The following is a 14416-nucleotide window of genomic DNA, read 5'->3' as shown; positions in this document are numbered from 1 at the left end:
TGAAGGAGCTCGGAACAGCGTGAGAGTTCTTTGAGTTTGTGTGTATGGAAGGCAACCATTAAGTCATCGGTTATCTAAAACGACAGAACGAGAAAGAACAGGAGTAATGTATGTGTCTAAGCAGCTGGCACAAACGAGAAGGCAGTAATGAGAAGAGCTCTTAATTGGGTCCTGATTTAAGGTTTCATTGCTGCTATGTCTAAGAATCGGTAATGAAGGCCTATGGGCAAACTCCTTGACCTCACAGTTTGTTTCCGTACTTACAGAGCGATTGAACAAACCATTGGTTTTCAAGCTTTTCTAACTGCTGCACCCATTTTATATTGTAACCCGGAACATATGTATGTCTGTACGCATACTCTGTAAGTGTTGCGAGTTCAGTGTTGCGAGTTCAGTCTTAGGAGAACTGATATTTCTAACTTAGCTGGGATCTGGGATCTTACTTTAAGTAAGAATGTCCTCAACAGAAATATACCTATAACTGATGCTAAAGAATCCATATATTAAAAGCCTAATAAACTCTAAATTTTCTTATCTTGGGTTTGAATGTAATTAAGCTGCATATACTGTTTAGAAGTTACTTAGTAGCACAGGTGCAGTTTGCTTTTTGCAGAGCCCAGGTTCTAGGAATACCAGGACCCTCTGCAAACAAAGGTCATCATAGACACATCTAATAAATGCATATACCAGGATCACCCCTAATGAGCTATACACAGTTGACATAGAGAGCGATGTTAGGTAGAGTGTTTTCTTTTTAGACAAGTTTTATTAAAAGTTTATTCATGGGAGTATACATTAGACAGGAGGTTAGTGACTTCCAGGGCGTGTACAGGGTGATGACAGAGCTGGAATTCAAGCCCAGGCAAGGCCGTTCTGTGCTGGTGACCATTAGGCCACCACGTCTGGGCAGCCAGCCTTCCATGTTCCCTCTTCATCCGTCCCCTCGCTTCTTCCTGACCCTGGAGGCAACGGCCTTGAACTTGTAGTGTCTCGCATTTCATATTTTTGTTTGCCACCTATGATATATCCATAAACATTATACATTGTGGTTTAATTGAGTGCCATCCTCAGTTAAACAGAGGCCTACAACTTGTTTTAAATCTCATTTTTTGATGTCTATTCATATTATTTCATGTACATCTAGTATATTTTAAGATCCAGTATATTTTGTGCTTTATTTGTTCATATACTAAACCCCTGGTTGTCAGGAGGATGAATAAATAAGTCCAACATGGGATATGTTACAGTAGTTTGGCAACAGAATGACTTTCTTGATTGCCTTCTGTAGAGTGATTGGACCTTAAATAGGGCTCTGCACCCCACAGCCTGAGTTGCCACCTCTTTTATGAGGAGGTTGGCCTACAGTCAGGGCTGGCTCTGGAAGTTTGAATGCTGGGATGAATCAGATGTCTCTGCTCTTGGCAGAGTGTCTCCTGATTTAGGATTTATCCAAAATAATTCCCACACAGGTATTTCAGAGTTGCCAAATGTTTTTCTGTTGTTTTCAAAATAGTTTTCAGATTGGAAGGGACATAAGCCTAACTGCTGTCTATCCCAAAACCTGGGTTAAAATGACTTCTAGTTTGAATGAGAGCTCTTAAATGTTTCAGCTATCACGGGTAGTTTATCTGGAGCTTTGAGACACCAGGTAGCAGACACGTCTGCCCTTTGGAAATGTTTTCCAGAACATTTTGAGCTTCTGGAGTTGCAGGCAGTTTCACTTTCACTGCTTTTCCTCATCGTCACTCATGGCCAGCTCGTCTCTTCCTTCTTGCTTGACGTGACCCCACACTCTGCACGCGCCCACACTGGAGTTACCTTCAGCCAAAGCAGCTTTTATTTAGTCTTTGGCTGTTTCTGAATGGAGTTTTCAGAATGGACGATGGAAATACTCGGGGCTGTTAAGAGAGAAATAATCAGTGTAATTATTTGGTATATTTTATTTCTTAGGAACGTGTTGTGGGCTTCCACGTACTGGGTCCAAATGCTGGAGAAATCACACAAGGCTTTGCAGCCGCGCTCAAGTGTGGGCTGACCAAAAAGCAGCTGGACAGCACCATCGGCATACACCCCGTCTGTGCAGAGGTGGGTCACCTGCACATTTCTGTGTGGAAGGGCACACCACCACCCCCTTCCAAGGGGGACGCCTGGGAATATGAGGCACCTGGGACTCTGAGGCACCTGGGACTCTGAGGCACCTGGGACTCTGAGGCACCGGGAACTTGAGGCACCGGGAACTCTGAGGCACCGGGAACTCTGAGGCACCGGGAACTCTGAGGCACCGGGGACTTGAGGCACCGGGAACTCTGAGGCACCGGGGACTCTGAGGCACCGGGGACTCTGAGGCACCTGGGACTCTGAGGCACCTGGGACTCTGAGGCACCGGGAACTTGAGGCACCGGGAACTCTGAGGCACCGGGAACTCTGAGGCACCTGGGACTCTGAGGCACCGGGGACTCTGAGGCTGGTGCTCTGTCTGCCGTCCTCCAGCTGCGCCTGCTCCTGACAGCGTGTCAGTGAGCGAGGGCGCTCAAGGGAGGTGTGCTCTCTAGGGTCCATATTTTCCTCTTCCAAATATTTTTTGTTCCTAGTGTGAACTGGTTGGTACTGTCATGCTTTTAAATGGTGAAAGCCCTGAGAGTGATTTATGAGAAGTGCCTAACGTCTTTTATTTGTCGTGTCTTCTAAACTGTTTTTGGGGCAGTCAGTTGTTCCTGTCACACCCAAAAAGGGCTTCAATACTAGTTACCTCGGGGCCACCTCAAGGCTAAATGATACGGCTGCTTCTTTAGCTTTTGGTTTCAAAGAATGAGATTTGAAAATGATGCTTTTAAAAAGATCAAGCACATGACAGTAGAATTGCAAACTGGACCTCTGGGTGCTGGTGTTTCTTCACATTTGTCAGAGATTATTCAAGAGTTGAAATTGTGATGCCTACTAATAACTATACAGGTTGTAAACCCAAAACGTTTCCATGTTGGAGAACTTGGTGGAGATTGGGAAGAGGTACCTCATACCAGCTTTAGTCTGGAGTCGAAGTGACCGCTGTTGTCTGGCCACCACCACAGTCAGTGATTTGCACAGTGTCCCTTGTACTTGCACGTGTGCACACACACTCGTACACATGTGCACACACACACTTCTGCCACATTTCAGTCAGCAGCCTGGTAACTGGCTGATCTCCGTTCCTGACTGCCCTTGTACAGGTGAACTCTGCTGAGTACGAAGTGTCAGCTTCGGGACCAGCGGCCATGTTTAGGGTCTTTGGCATTGCCGTGTTAGGGATGGAGTCCTCTATTACCAGGTACCTGGCTGGGGCGGTAGCATAAAATACTAGAATATTCAGTGACTAGGGCATTATTCATAGCAAACTGCTGTCTTGTGAACTAAAACTAAGCTTCAAAAAAATATAACAAAAATTGAAATGAAGCTAGATTAATGCTGTTAAAGAATGTGCTGTGATAACATCTTTTATTCAGTGTAATGAGTAAGACTGTCATCTACCATGGGAAGGAGCCAATTAGTGTCATGTGTTTTTTTCTAAAAACACTTTTAGTGAGTTGTTAGTTTCCTAGGGCTGCAGTAACAGCGCCACAAACTGGGTGACTTCAGATGACAGATTTACTCCCTCCCAGCTCTGGAGCGGGAAGTCTGAAATCCACGTGTCAGCAGGGCCGCACTCCCTCCGCCGCTGGGGGAAGCGCCCTTGCCCCTCCAGCTGTTTGGTTGCTGGTCGCCTGCATGTCCCCCACATAGGGATGTAGCACTCCAGTCTCTGCCTGTCTTCACACGGCCTTATCTCCCATGTGTCTATGTCCAGATTTCCCTCTTAGTCATTGGATTAGGGGCCGACTCTAATCCATCACAACGTCATCTTAACTTGGATACATATGCAAGACCTTATTTTCAAATAAGGTCACATATATGGGTCCTGAGGCCTCGGACTTGAACACTCCTTCCAGGGGACTGACTGAAACCCACAACAAGGATTTTTAAACATCTTTATGCCAGTCCAAGATGCTTAGAAGCTACCACCATTGTCTCCAGTGTGGACTAATTTTTTGATCTGAATCCAGGTCTCGTTGGGCCAGTTAGAGGACTGCCGAGGGCTTGACTCTGTCCGCAGCCCTGGTGGTGCTTGTTGTGCTGTGATTCGGTGGGGGGTGGGGAGGTGTGGGGCCGGGGCAGACGGCTTCCTGAAGCCCCTGCCGAAGGGAGGCCAGCCAGCCAGCCGCCTGACTCCTTGGGACACCCGGCATGTTCAGGATCCCTCTAAGCATTTGCCGTTGTTTGTCTCCATCTGTTGGTTCTCTTATGGCTTTGAGGCTCAGAAGCTAATGTTCACTGTTTTGATAGGGCATTTTCCCCCAAGCGTATGGCTGATTAACGAGATAAAAAGTTGGGTGTGGTCTCTGAGCACACGTATAGCTGTGTGCACAGCACTGTGCTGGGCACTTGGGGTGCAGCAGTGATCTAAGGCACAATGAAGAGCAAAGGGGCAGCTGAGGGAGATGCCAGTTTCAGTTCGGCATGTCGAGCCCAAGGACCGGTAAATAGCAACAGTGGTGTTTGCGGTGGGGGCGTGGGGGCAGTGTGGCGGAGGAGGGTTCTGGCCTAAGACTGTCGGCGTTAGCCAGTCAGTGGGAACAGCAAGTCAAAGGCTGTGTGGGAGAGCATCGCTGTGTGATCAAAGCGCAGGGTGTTTGTATTTTGACTGTATCCCGAGGCACCAGGACTCAGGTCAGAGAAGCATAAGGCAGGGAAATACCGCGATCAGATACGCTGCCGAGAGAGGTCCCCTTGCTGCACTGAGAAGTGGACCAGAGTGGGCACACCTGGACACAAGAGTGGCAGCCTGAACTGGGAGGGGGCGGGGGCACTGAGGGACACGGGGGCATCTTAAAAGCAGGAAAGGAGAGCAGAAACCCTGGCAGCAGCACTGCTGTCTCTGAGGTGACTGTGTGCCCGGCACTGTGCTCTGGGTACATCGACATCTTCAGTCCTTAGAGCCCCAGGAGGTGGGTGGCAGTGCTCTCTTCACCTGATCAGCGAGGACAGAGAGGTTGAGGAACTTGCCCACAGTTACCCCTTGGAAGTGGCCGAGTCGGGATCCAAACCCAAGCCGTCTGGCTCCCAACGCACCGCGCTGTACGGATGATAGCCCGTTTCCACAGACCTTTCTACAGTATTTGACATAGAATTTAAAAAATGGAAGTGATTTATTGGTGGCAACATGAGCGTAACGGAGACTCGCAAACCTGGGTTAGAAAGTAGAAGTGTCCCAGACAGTTCCTGGCGTTTGGTAGACTCGATGACTGCCTGCATCTGTGGACTGGGTTTCCCTAGGGTGTTTCATTGCAGGTGTGGCTTGACTAAAAGGTCATCATTACAATATTTTAAGGAGATCAGATCATGGGGAGGGATGTGTATTTTGAAAAGCCTCCTCTGGATTTTTTTTAAACCACCCCTGGTTATGAACTACTCACTTAGAAACTAGACTTTGAAAAACTAAAGGCTCTAACCCTTGACTATGGAAATCTTCTTTAAAACTGCATGATGGGGGAAAGTGAAATTTGAGTTTTAGGGGGATTGGGGGACTCATTTCTCTGTGCTAAGGGCTAAGTTCTGCCTTGAACTTGCTACTGGACCACTGTTTTTTCATGTCAAGCCGAATACTGCAGAGGGTACTGCTCAAACCTCTGGCCACACAGGGTCTGCTGCTGGTTCTTAATGAATTAAGGATGGAAATGAAGAAAGGTTTAGAAACTTGAAGAGTAATTTGACAGTATTTGATCAAATAACCAAAAATTGGGCTTTTATACGGCTTTTTAAAATTCATTTTTTCTAATACATTTTATTGAATTTCACAAATGTCTGTCCTTTGGACAGATTGGAAATCATAATAATTTAAAAACTGGTTCTGTGCACAGCTTTAAAGTGTTCAGATCTAGTCACAGCTCCCAGGCCAGCTGTGACTCAGGAAGAGTCGCTGAAGGAAGTCTTCTATTCCATTTTGATGAAATAACCCAGGCAATTGAGCCATCTTTGGTTTTGAAGAGTAATTACTTAGATAACTTGACAAATTCCTCCGTTGAGACTTTGCTGTTTGGAGAAAAATCATTTCTAATGGGTTTTCTTCTGGAATCGCTCTAAGAGGAGAGGCCTGCCCTTGTCTGAACTGAAAGCCCGTTGGTGTCAGTACGAGAGGGAATCGTAGGGGCTGGGAGCATCAGCAATGCATTAGCATTATTCAGTGTGAAGACAGTGTGTGACAGTTTATTCTGAACATCTGAGCTGCAGTAATTGAATGGGAAACTGTACATCATTTGAAGTAGTAATTTTAATCGTTTATTTGTAGGGAAATATAATAGCTCAAGAGTACAGAACATTAGAAAAGACTCTTGTGAGATATCTTTAAATGAATTTCAGTGCCCAGCATCAAATGTCTGAATAGTCAACATAATCATAGTCTAGAACAGGGGTCCCCAAACTTTTTACACAGGGGGCCAGTTCACTGTCCCTCAGACTGTTGGAGGGCCAGACTATAAAAAAAATATGAACAAATCCCTGTGCACATTGCACATATCTTATTTTAAAGTAAAAAAACAAAACGGGAACAAATACAATATTTAAAATAAAAAACGAGTAAATTTAAATCAACAAACTGACCAGTATTTCAATGGGAACTATGCTCCTCTCACTGACCACCAATGAAACAGGTGCCCCTTCCAGAAGTGCGGTGGGGGCCGGATAAATGGCCTCAGGGGGCCGCATGTGGCCCGCGGGCCATAGTTTGGGGACCCCTGGTCTAGAATGAGGGGTCTGGTGAGGCTGGGACGTGTTGGGGCCCAAGGTGAATGGGAGGTGAGGTCTGTAGCAGGGTTTGACCCTTTGTTAGTGCCCTTTGTGTTGGATAGAAAAACATAAAGGGAAGGCCAGCCCTGTGCTTGCTTTTTTAATTGTTTGTTTGTTTCGAAGATTCTAAAGCAGCTGTTCAAATAAAATCTCTGTAAAAATTGACCCCATCCATTTTCAAGTACACAAATCAGCAGTGGCAGCATATCGGCTTCCCTCTTCTCTTTACCATGAGCGTGTTGTCAGTACAAGAAAAAGAGCTCTTTTTTTTAATCTGCTTGTGTGTTTGATAGGTTTTGTTTTTTATCCAAATCTCCTACAAGTTCTATTTCTAAATTAACTCCTGAGAAAGAATACTTAAGCTGGCAAATCCGTAAGCCTGAAGTTCATTTGAATGCAGCATTTCCTGGCTCTTTATCGTTCTTCCATTGTAAAAACTGAAAAGAGAGTATGTTTGATGGTATTTCTTTTTCTCTTCTTTTTCTGTGTGACGGAGGGAGATAGGGACAGACAGACAGGAAGGGAGAGAGGTGAGAAGCATCAATTCTTTGTTGCAGCTCCTTCGTTGTTCATTGATTGCTTTCTCATATGTGCCTTGACGGGGAGGGGGAGATACTCAGTAGAGCGAGTGACCCCTTGCTCAAAGCAGTGACCTTTGGGCCCAACCAGTGACCCTGCACTCAAACTGGTGACCTCAGGGTTTTGAACCTGGGTCCTCTGCATCCCAGTCTGACCCTCTAAACACTTCATCACCACTTGGTCAAGCTGATGGTATTTTCAATTGCTCATGATACCATCCTTCTAACACAGCTATTTTCATTATCGAATATTGTCCTTCTGTCCTATTCCACAGTCACATATTGTTTAAACAAAGGAACTTTATTGCTTTTCCAGAGAGTTGTACTAGCTTACAATATCATCATCGAACTTAAGTATGCAAATGAAAATGCTGTGCAGTGTAAAATTTTCTACACTAAGAATAAAAGGGGAATAACTTATTTCAAGGATTCTCACATATTTTTTGCTCACAAGATGAACTCTTTTTCTCATAATTATCTTTTTTTGGATATGAATTGTGTATAGTTTCTTCTGGCTTCACATTTTAAGTGTTTTCAGATACTGGCCATTATTTCCCGGGTCTGAATTTTTTGAGATGATATATTGGTATAGATTCACTGGGTTAAGGCTAAAACAGACCAAGGGTTTCTCTCAGTATTGTTCCTCTTTTACACAGAGTATTTTCCCCTTTTATTTAAAAGCAAGTTTGTTGCTGTTTGTTACTTGTTGATTCTATTTGTGTGAGACAAAGTGGCCTCAAATTTTTTGTGTGTGTGCTCTTTCCTTTTTTTATTAAAAACCAGGAAACTGGTTGTTTTTCAGGAACCAAAGGGGCAACTGTCTAAAATAAAATACCCAGGTGCCTAGGTCTGCCAACACGGCTGCAGGCGCTCATTGAGTTCACTCCAAACACTCCCGAGCGAGCCACGGTGCCGTCTCAGTAAGACACTGAGTGGGCCCGGAAGGTTGGTCCATGCAGGCGAGGACTGACGGGCTCTGCGGAATCAGAGCCGCTTCACCTCCCCGCTTACGTAGTGGGGCTGCGTGGTTTGGATTCAAGTTTCTTTTGCATTTAGAGACCAAATATCTTTCTAATTTAGTTTATTTTTTTTTTTATTTTTTTTTTTCTGAAGCTAGAAACCGGGAGAGACAGTCAGACAGACTCCCTCATGTGCCCGACCGGGATCCACCCGGCACGCCCACCAGGGGGCGTCGCTCTGCCCACCAGGGGGCGTCGCTCTGCTGCGACCAGAACCACTCTAGCGCCTGGGGCAGAGGCCAAGGAGCCGTCCCCAGTGCCCGGGCCATCTTTGCTCCAATGGAGCCTTGGCTGCGGGAGGGGAAGAGAGAGACAGAGAGGAAGGAGAGGGAGGGGGAGGGGTGGAGAAGCAAATGGGCGCTTCTCCTGTGTGCCCTGGCTGGGAATCGAACCTCTAATTTAGTTTCTTGAACACAAGCCCTATCGTGTGTTTGTGCCTGGGCGGTATAGCGGGGGCAGTTTGGGTGGTGCTTTGGTTTTGGTTTGTATCTATAAAAGCAAAAGTTTATTCCTAGCTCCTGCCCTCTGGTCGTCACGGGAGCTGCAGCTCAGCTTCTCTGCGTCTCCACCCCGGGACCAGGCTGATGGGGCAGCCTCTCCCGGGCATGGCTGGCTGGGTGGCAGAGTGTGGGGAGGTAGGAAGGCATACTTGGTGTTCAAGAAGTGGCGTGTCCCACTCCCACACATGTGTCTTTCGCCAGAGCAAACCCTAGCCCCCAGGTCTATGTCCTGATAGGATGGACATGTATCATGTGTGGTCCACACGAAAGGTCATTACGGGGCAGTGAAGACACTGTGTGTGTTGGAAACTAAACTCTCACAGTAGTTCAGTCAGAACTGTAAAGACCCGAACTGTTAGTGTTAAAGCAAAGAGAGATCAGATTTAACAGATATGAAGCAAAATGTATGACTTAGTCACTGGTTACCTATCATAGGCATGAAGATAGAAGAATTAAGGATTAATTCCAGGTGTGTGGCCTGGGCATCCAAATAGTGGTGCTGCCATTCACTGAGAGAGACGGGAATGAGGGAGGACGGTGGGTTCAGTGCTGGGCATTTAGTCTGAAGAGTTATCCAAGAAGAGGCGTGTGTTGGGTCTTGTGTGTGACTCAACAGAGACGGCAGCTTCATCTCCCTAAAAAGTGTAGTTGGCTCAATGAGACCACTGTGACAGGAGGGTATCTCCCCGGGAGAGAGCTGAGGATGGAACTCTGGGGCAGTGCTATCTGGCCTTGTCATGCCCTGCACACATGGGCACTGGCATATTTGTGCAGCCCTTTGTAGGTGGCCCACATAGGTGACCGAGGTCTCCAGCCAGCCAGGGCGGGGGCTCTGGCCATGGAAGGGCTGGGGTTGTCACTGCTTCAGTGCACCTCTGTGCCATGGCTGAGGAATAGCCACAAAAGAAGGAAACAGGGAAGAGAGCTGTCAGGGAAACAAGCAGAGGAAAGAATTGTTGAAAGGTAGGTGCGATGGACAACAGGAAGTGCTGTGGAGAGGCTGTGTGCAGTGAGGGTGCCGGGGTCCTCGCGTGTGGCGGTGAGTGTCACTGGTGACTGCGGGAGAGGAGTACGCAGAACTGGGGGCGGGAGCCAGATTTCAGTGACACAGGGAATTAAAAATAGATAATAAATACCAACAGCTTTAAGATTTTGAGTGAAAGAGGACAAAGGGACATTGCTGGTAGAGGTGATCATAAGGTAGATGGAAAATTGTGTTACAGTCAGTGCAGTTTGAGAAAGACCAATGAAAAAGCAGGGTTAAGAACGAAAGGTGGGGGCAAGCGAGGTGTGAAGTAAGGATGTGAGGGGTGCGTCTGAGGCCCAGCCCGGCAGGAGGGGATGTTCTTGCCCCGAATCATAAAGGAAGGAGGAGTTCCTAAGAGCACGGGTGCCCAGTGCCAGGCAGGTGAGGGCGCCTTGGCTCACAGTCCACTGCCTGTTATTCATTATCTCAAATAATTGCTTCATATGTTTTGCCCAGTGTTTTGGTTGTTTAAGTGGATCGAGCTGGTTTGGTACCAAATTACTCCATTAGGCCAGGGATGAAAACCTGTTTATCTTTTTTTTTTTTAATCCTTTTCCAAGTGAGAGGAGGGGAGACAGACTCCTGCATGTGCCCTGACTGGGATCCACCCAGCAACCCTCTTCTGGGGCCAATGCTGTGCCCGTCTAGGGCCATGCTTGCAACCAACCTATTTTTAGCCATTCTCAGTGTCTGGGGCCAGTGCACTGAAACCAATCAAACCATGGCTGCTGGGGATGGGAGGAGTTGAGAAGCAGAGTGGGGGTTGGTAGCTGCTTCTGTGTACCCTGACTGGGATTCAAATCCGGGACATCCACACACTGGGCAGATGCTCTACCACTTGCCAGGGCCAGAAAATCTGTTTCTAGATGTAGAAATACCATGTATTTTAAAATTTCAACTGTATGTTTCCTGGTTGGTAAAACTACACAAATAAGCAGCAGGTGGTTAGGTTGCCTTGTATAAGCTTCTAGACCAGAAACCAGGGCTGGTGTTTTCCACAAGAGATTCTCATACATGGCTCATAGACAACCTGCATTATAATAACCACTCACTTGAGATTCCTATCCCAGTTCTGCCAAATGAAGACCCAATACTTTCTGTGCATTTTAAGCAGTATGAACAGGCTTTGTTCACACTGTTTTCTGTCTAAACCATCTTGCGCAGCACCAAATTAAAGCTGCCTAAAGTTGTTAATTAAGGCTCTGAATCCACAAGCACCAAATGTTTGCAAGGATGTGACACGAGGATGACTCGTCAGTCTCTGTAAATGAGAGTGACAGTTGGTCAGGCACCTTGGAAATCCAGTCAGGTCGAAGCTGCACCTCCCCCCCACCCCAGCAGTTGTGCCTCTCGCTCTGGGTGCGAGCAGACTCCTGGGTGTGCGGAGCATGTTGCAAATAGCATATTGGTGGTAGCTTGGGTGGCCAGCTGAAGGGCCCTGGATATGTAATCATAATTTATTCACTACTTGAATGACTGGATACTGTGGCATATATAGTATACTGTAGTACTTGAATACTTGTCAGTGAAAAATGGAAGAATGAGAGGTATATGTGTCTATATGGGTGAACTATAGAAATACATTGTTGAGCCAAGAGAGCAGGTAGTAGAAGACATATACCATCTTGCCACTTTCATATAAAGTTTTAAAAAACATACGAAAGAAAGCAGAAAGAAATTTGGAGGAATGGTCAGGACTAATGGATGGAGGAATAGGGAGGAGATGACCAAGGAGGGGCACACTTGGGACTCTAACCATATTCATAAGGCACCCCCCAGCTAGGTGGGCACATTGGGGTTTGTAGTAATTTACTTTATACCTTTCTAAGGATCCAAAATATTCCATGATGCATTAATCACCCTGTGCTGATAAAGTTCCTCATTAGATATAACCTAAATATTTCTCTTTCACCTTGGCTTTAAGATAAGTTTTATCCCTTTTATCCTCTGGAGAAGCTGAGGATACCCTTGGTCATATTACCTCCCTGTTTCTTCCATTTTAAGTAGTCCCCTAACTTCTCGTTAGGTATGGTGTGACTTGTTTGCTGGTCACTTGTTTGCTCGGTGTCTGAAAATCTCATGCTGTCTTCTGCAGGTGTTCACAACTCTGTCGGTGACCAAGCGCTCCGGGGGCAGCGTCCTGCAGGCTGGCTGCTGAGGTTAAGCCCCAGTGGATGCTGCTGCCGAGACTCCAAACCACTGATGTTTCCTTGCTCAAATTCAAGGTGGTATTTCCAGGAAGATTCCTGGGCTTTGACACTGTGTGTCCTGTGCTCACACCACCCAGGGCCCCTTGGATCTCATGGGTAGGAGGCGGTGCCTGGACGGCAGGCAGCATCACACTGGGGTCACCGTGACGGACTCGAAACTGACCTTCGGCGGTGCATCGGAGGGTGCGTTTATGAAGTCACTGGCCTCAAGCCCCCGCGGTGGGCAGTGATGGAACAACTGGCGAAGCAGTTTTAGCGTGACTCTTCCTTTGTGGGTTTTCTTATCCTCTGTCAAGCTTCTCGTGTTGATTACTATTATCTGTCCTCTTCAAGGTGTTAATGATACTAGAGATGAAAAATGTTAGCACTCAATTTTTGTCCAGAGCGAGTCACAACTCGAGTGTGCACGGAAGGTGCCTTGTTGCTTGGAGGCACGCGTGGCTCACTTGGAGGCTGATACGCTGGTCCCATGATTGAGAACAACCCTGGGACTCAAACGTTCTGTTCTCCTTGACTGACCTCTTTAGCTGTTTGTCCCCCCTAATAAGTTACATGTTCAAGCAAGTGAATGTATGATTGACTGGCCGCGCGCGCGCGCGCACACACACACACACACACACACTCAGCGCGCGTGTACACCCATGCTACATCACTAGTTACTGTTATTTTTAGTTCTGTTGAGGAAAGGAAATGGCTACTTAGCCAGCCTGTTTGAGGTGATACTCCACCTCATGGAACTTAGCAGTCTGGTGTGATTTCCATCTTTGTTCATCATGGAGGCAGACATACACCTTAAATGGGGAAAAACAATAAATGTCTTTATTTAGTTTATTGTGTGCTGGTCTAAGTGAGCTGAAACATTTAACACTTGTTTAAAACTTTTTTTTTTAGCTTCAGCTTTAAGCTAAAAACACAGAATATCACATCTTTATATTTTATGTATGTTATGTATCTGTCCCTTCCTAAGGAGTACATTTATAGGAAAATAGCTCTTTCTACATTTAACGATTTAATTCTTTTGTGGTAATTGCTTTTTAAAGGAAGCTGTTAATATCATAAGTTATTATTATTATTTTTGAACACAGGTAGATGTGAAGGATTTTTGTTTAAAAACCAAATGGTGTTGAAGTCTTCTACTGAATGAATGACCATACCTGGTGGGGACAGTGGCAGAGTGCTTCTGCTGCGTTAGCATGCCAGCTTGTGTGGTTACGGAGAGGTATTGCGTCCTCAGTGACAGATTTCCACGCACACGTAGTGACTGAGGATTGCACTTGGGCCATCTGCTCACTATAGAAGTTGGATTTTAAATGTGCTGTGGACATCAGGCCTCCCACCAGCGGTTCTGGTCGCTTTTTTTTGTTCCCTCCCCTCTGCTGGTATTTCTCAGCTACAACACCAAGTAGTTGATTCAAAGTACATTTCTCGGCCAACTCAGGGAACCCATGCGTCTGGCCAGCCTTCTGTCAGCAGAACACCCAACCCTGTCCCCAGGGCTCTGCCCCAGCCCTCGTCCCACCTGGGCACATGGCACAAAGGAGAAATGGAGAGCGGGCTTGAGTCAGTTGACTGTGTCGTTTTATTTATTTATTTCCGATGTGTTCGGTTTCCAAGTCTGCCAGGCTCCGGGATTAGAACAGTGTAGGCAGTGGGAGACGGCCGTGCCCAATCATGTGGTTCTCTGCTTAGTGGAACGGAAGGTTCTGCCCCACAAGAACGATCGTACTTTATGGACTTGTCTTGCTTATATTCTGTAATTGCCCAATGTTTCAAAACATAATTTGTTATAATTCTTCTGAAAAAAGTATCCAATGTGAACCATTAAAAGGTATTGATAACCCACCCTGTGTGTCTTCTTCCTGAATGGTGGTCTCGGGGTCCTGTGTACCAGCTTTCCAGTCGATGATCACCACAACCAGCTGCGGAGTATGTGGCAGTGGCGCTGGGCTCTCGGGCCTGGTCGGTGTGCTTACATTCACATCTTGGTGCTGTTGGCTTTACACATTCCAGTCCTCAGCTCTGGGTTAGGGAAGGCTGAGCTGTTTTATCCACCAAGTGTCATGACCCAATGGTAAAATATGGTAAAAATATTTCAGACCTTTAGAAAATGCTTCAAAATAGGAAGAACCCCCCACCCCAATGTGGCAGTATTGCAGTGGACAAATCTTTGAATGTCTATTTCAACCCGAGTCCTATATGTTTGTAAACATTATACTTAGCACAGGAA

General features: G+C 46.4%; 1 protein-coding gene across 2 annotated transcripts in view; it reads left to right on the top strand.

Moving 5' to 3' along the window:
- Positions 1 to 14031, top strand: part of LOC136385374 (thioredoxin reductase 1, cytoplasmic) — a 73856-nt gene extending 59825 nt beyond the window's left edge. For both annotated transcript variants that reach the window (XM_066356217.1, XM_066356207.1), the window contains exons 14-15: positions 1951 to 2085; positions 12075 to 14031. In XM_066356217.1, coding sequence (XP_066212314.1) covers positions 1951 to 2085; positions 12075 to 12137 — 198 coding nt within the window. In that variant the 3' untranslated portion in view covers positions 12138 to 14031. The remainder of the gene's footprint in view (positions 1 to 1950; positions 2086 to 12074) is intronic.
- Positions 14032 to 14416: the final 385 nt, after the last annotated feature.

This window comes from Saccopteryx leptura, chromosome 1 (assembly GCF_036850995.1).
Source record: "Saccopteryx leptura isolate mSacLep1 chromosome 1, mSacLep1_pri_phased_curated, whole genome shotgun sequence".
Taxonomy (NCBI): Eukaryota; Metazoa; Chordata; class Mammalia; order Chiroptera; family Emballonuridae; genus Saccopteryx; species Saccopteryx leptura.
The sequence above is the reverse complement of the archived record's forward strand: the minus strand, read 5'-3'. Positions and strand labels throughout refer to the sequence as shown.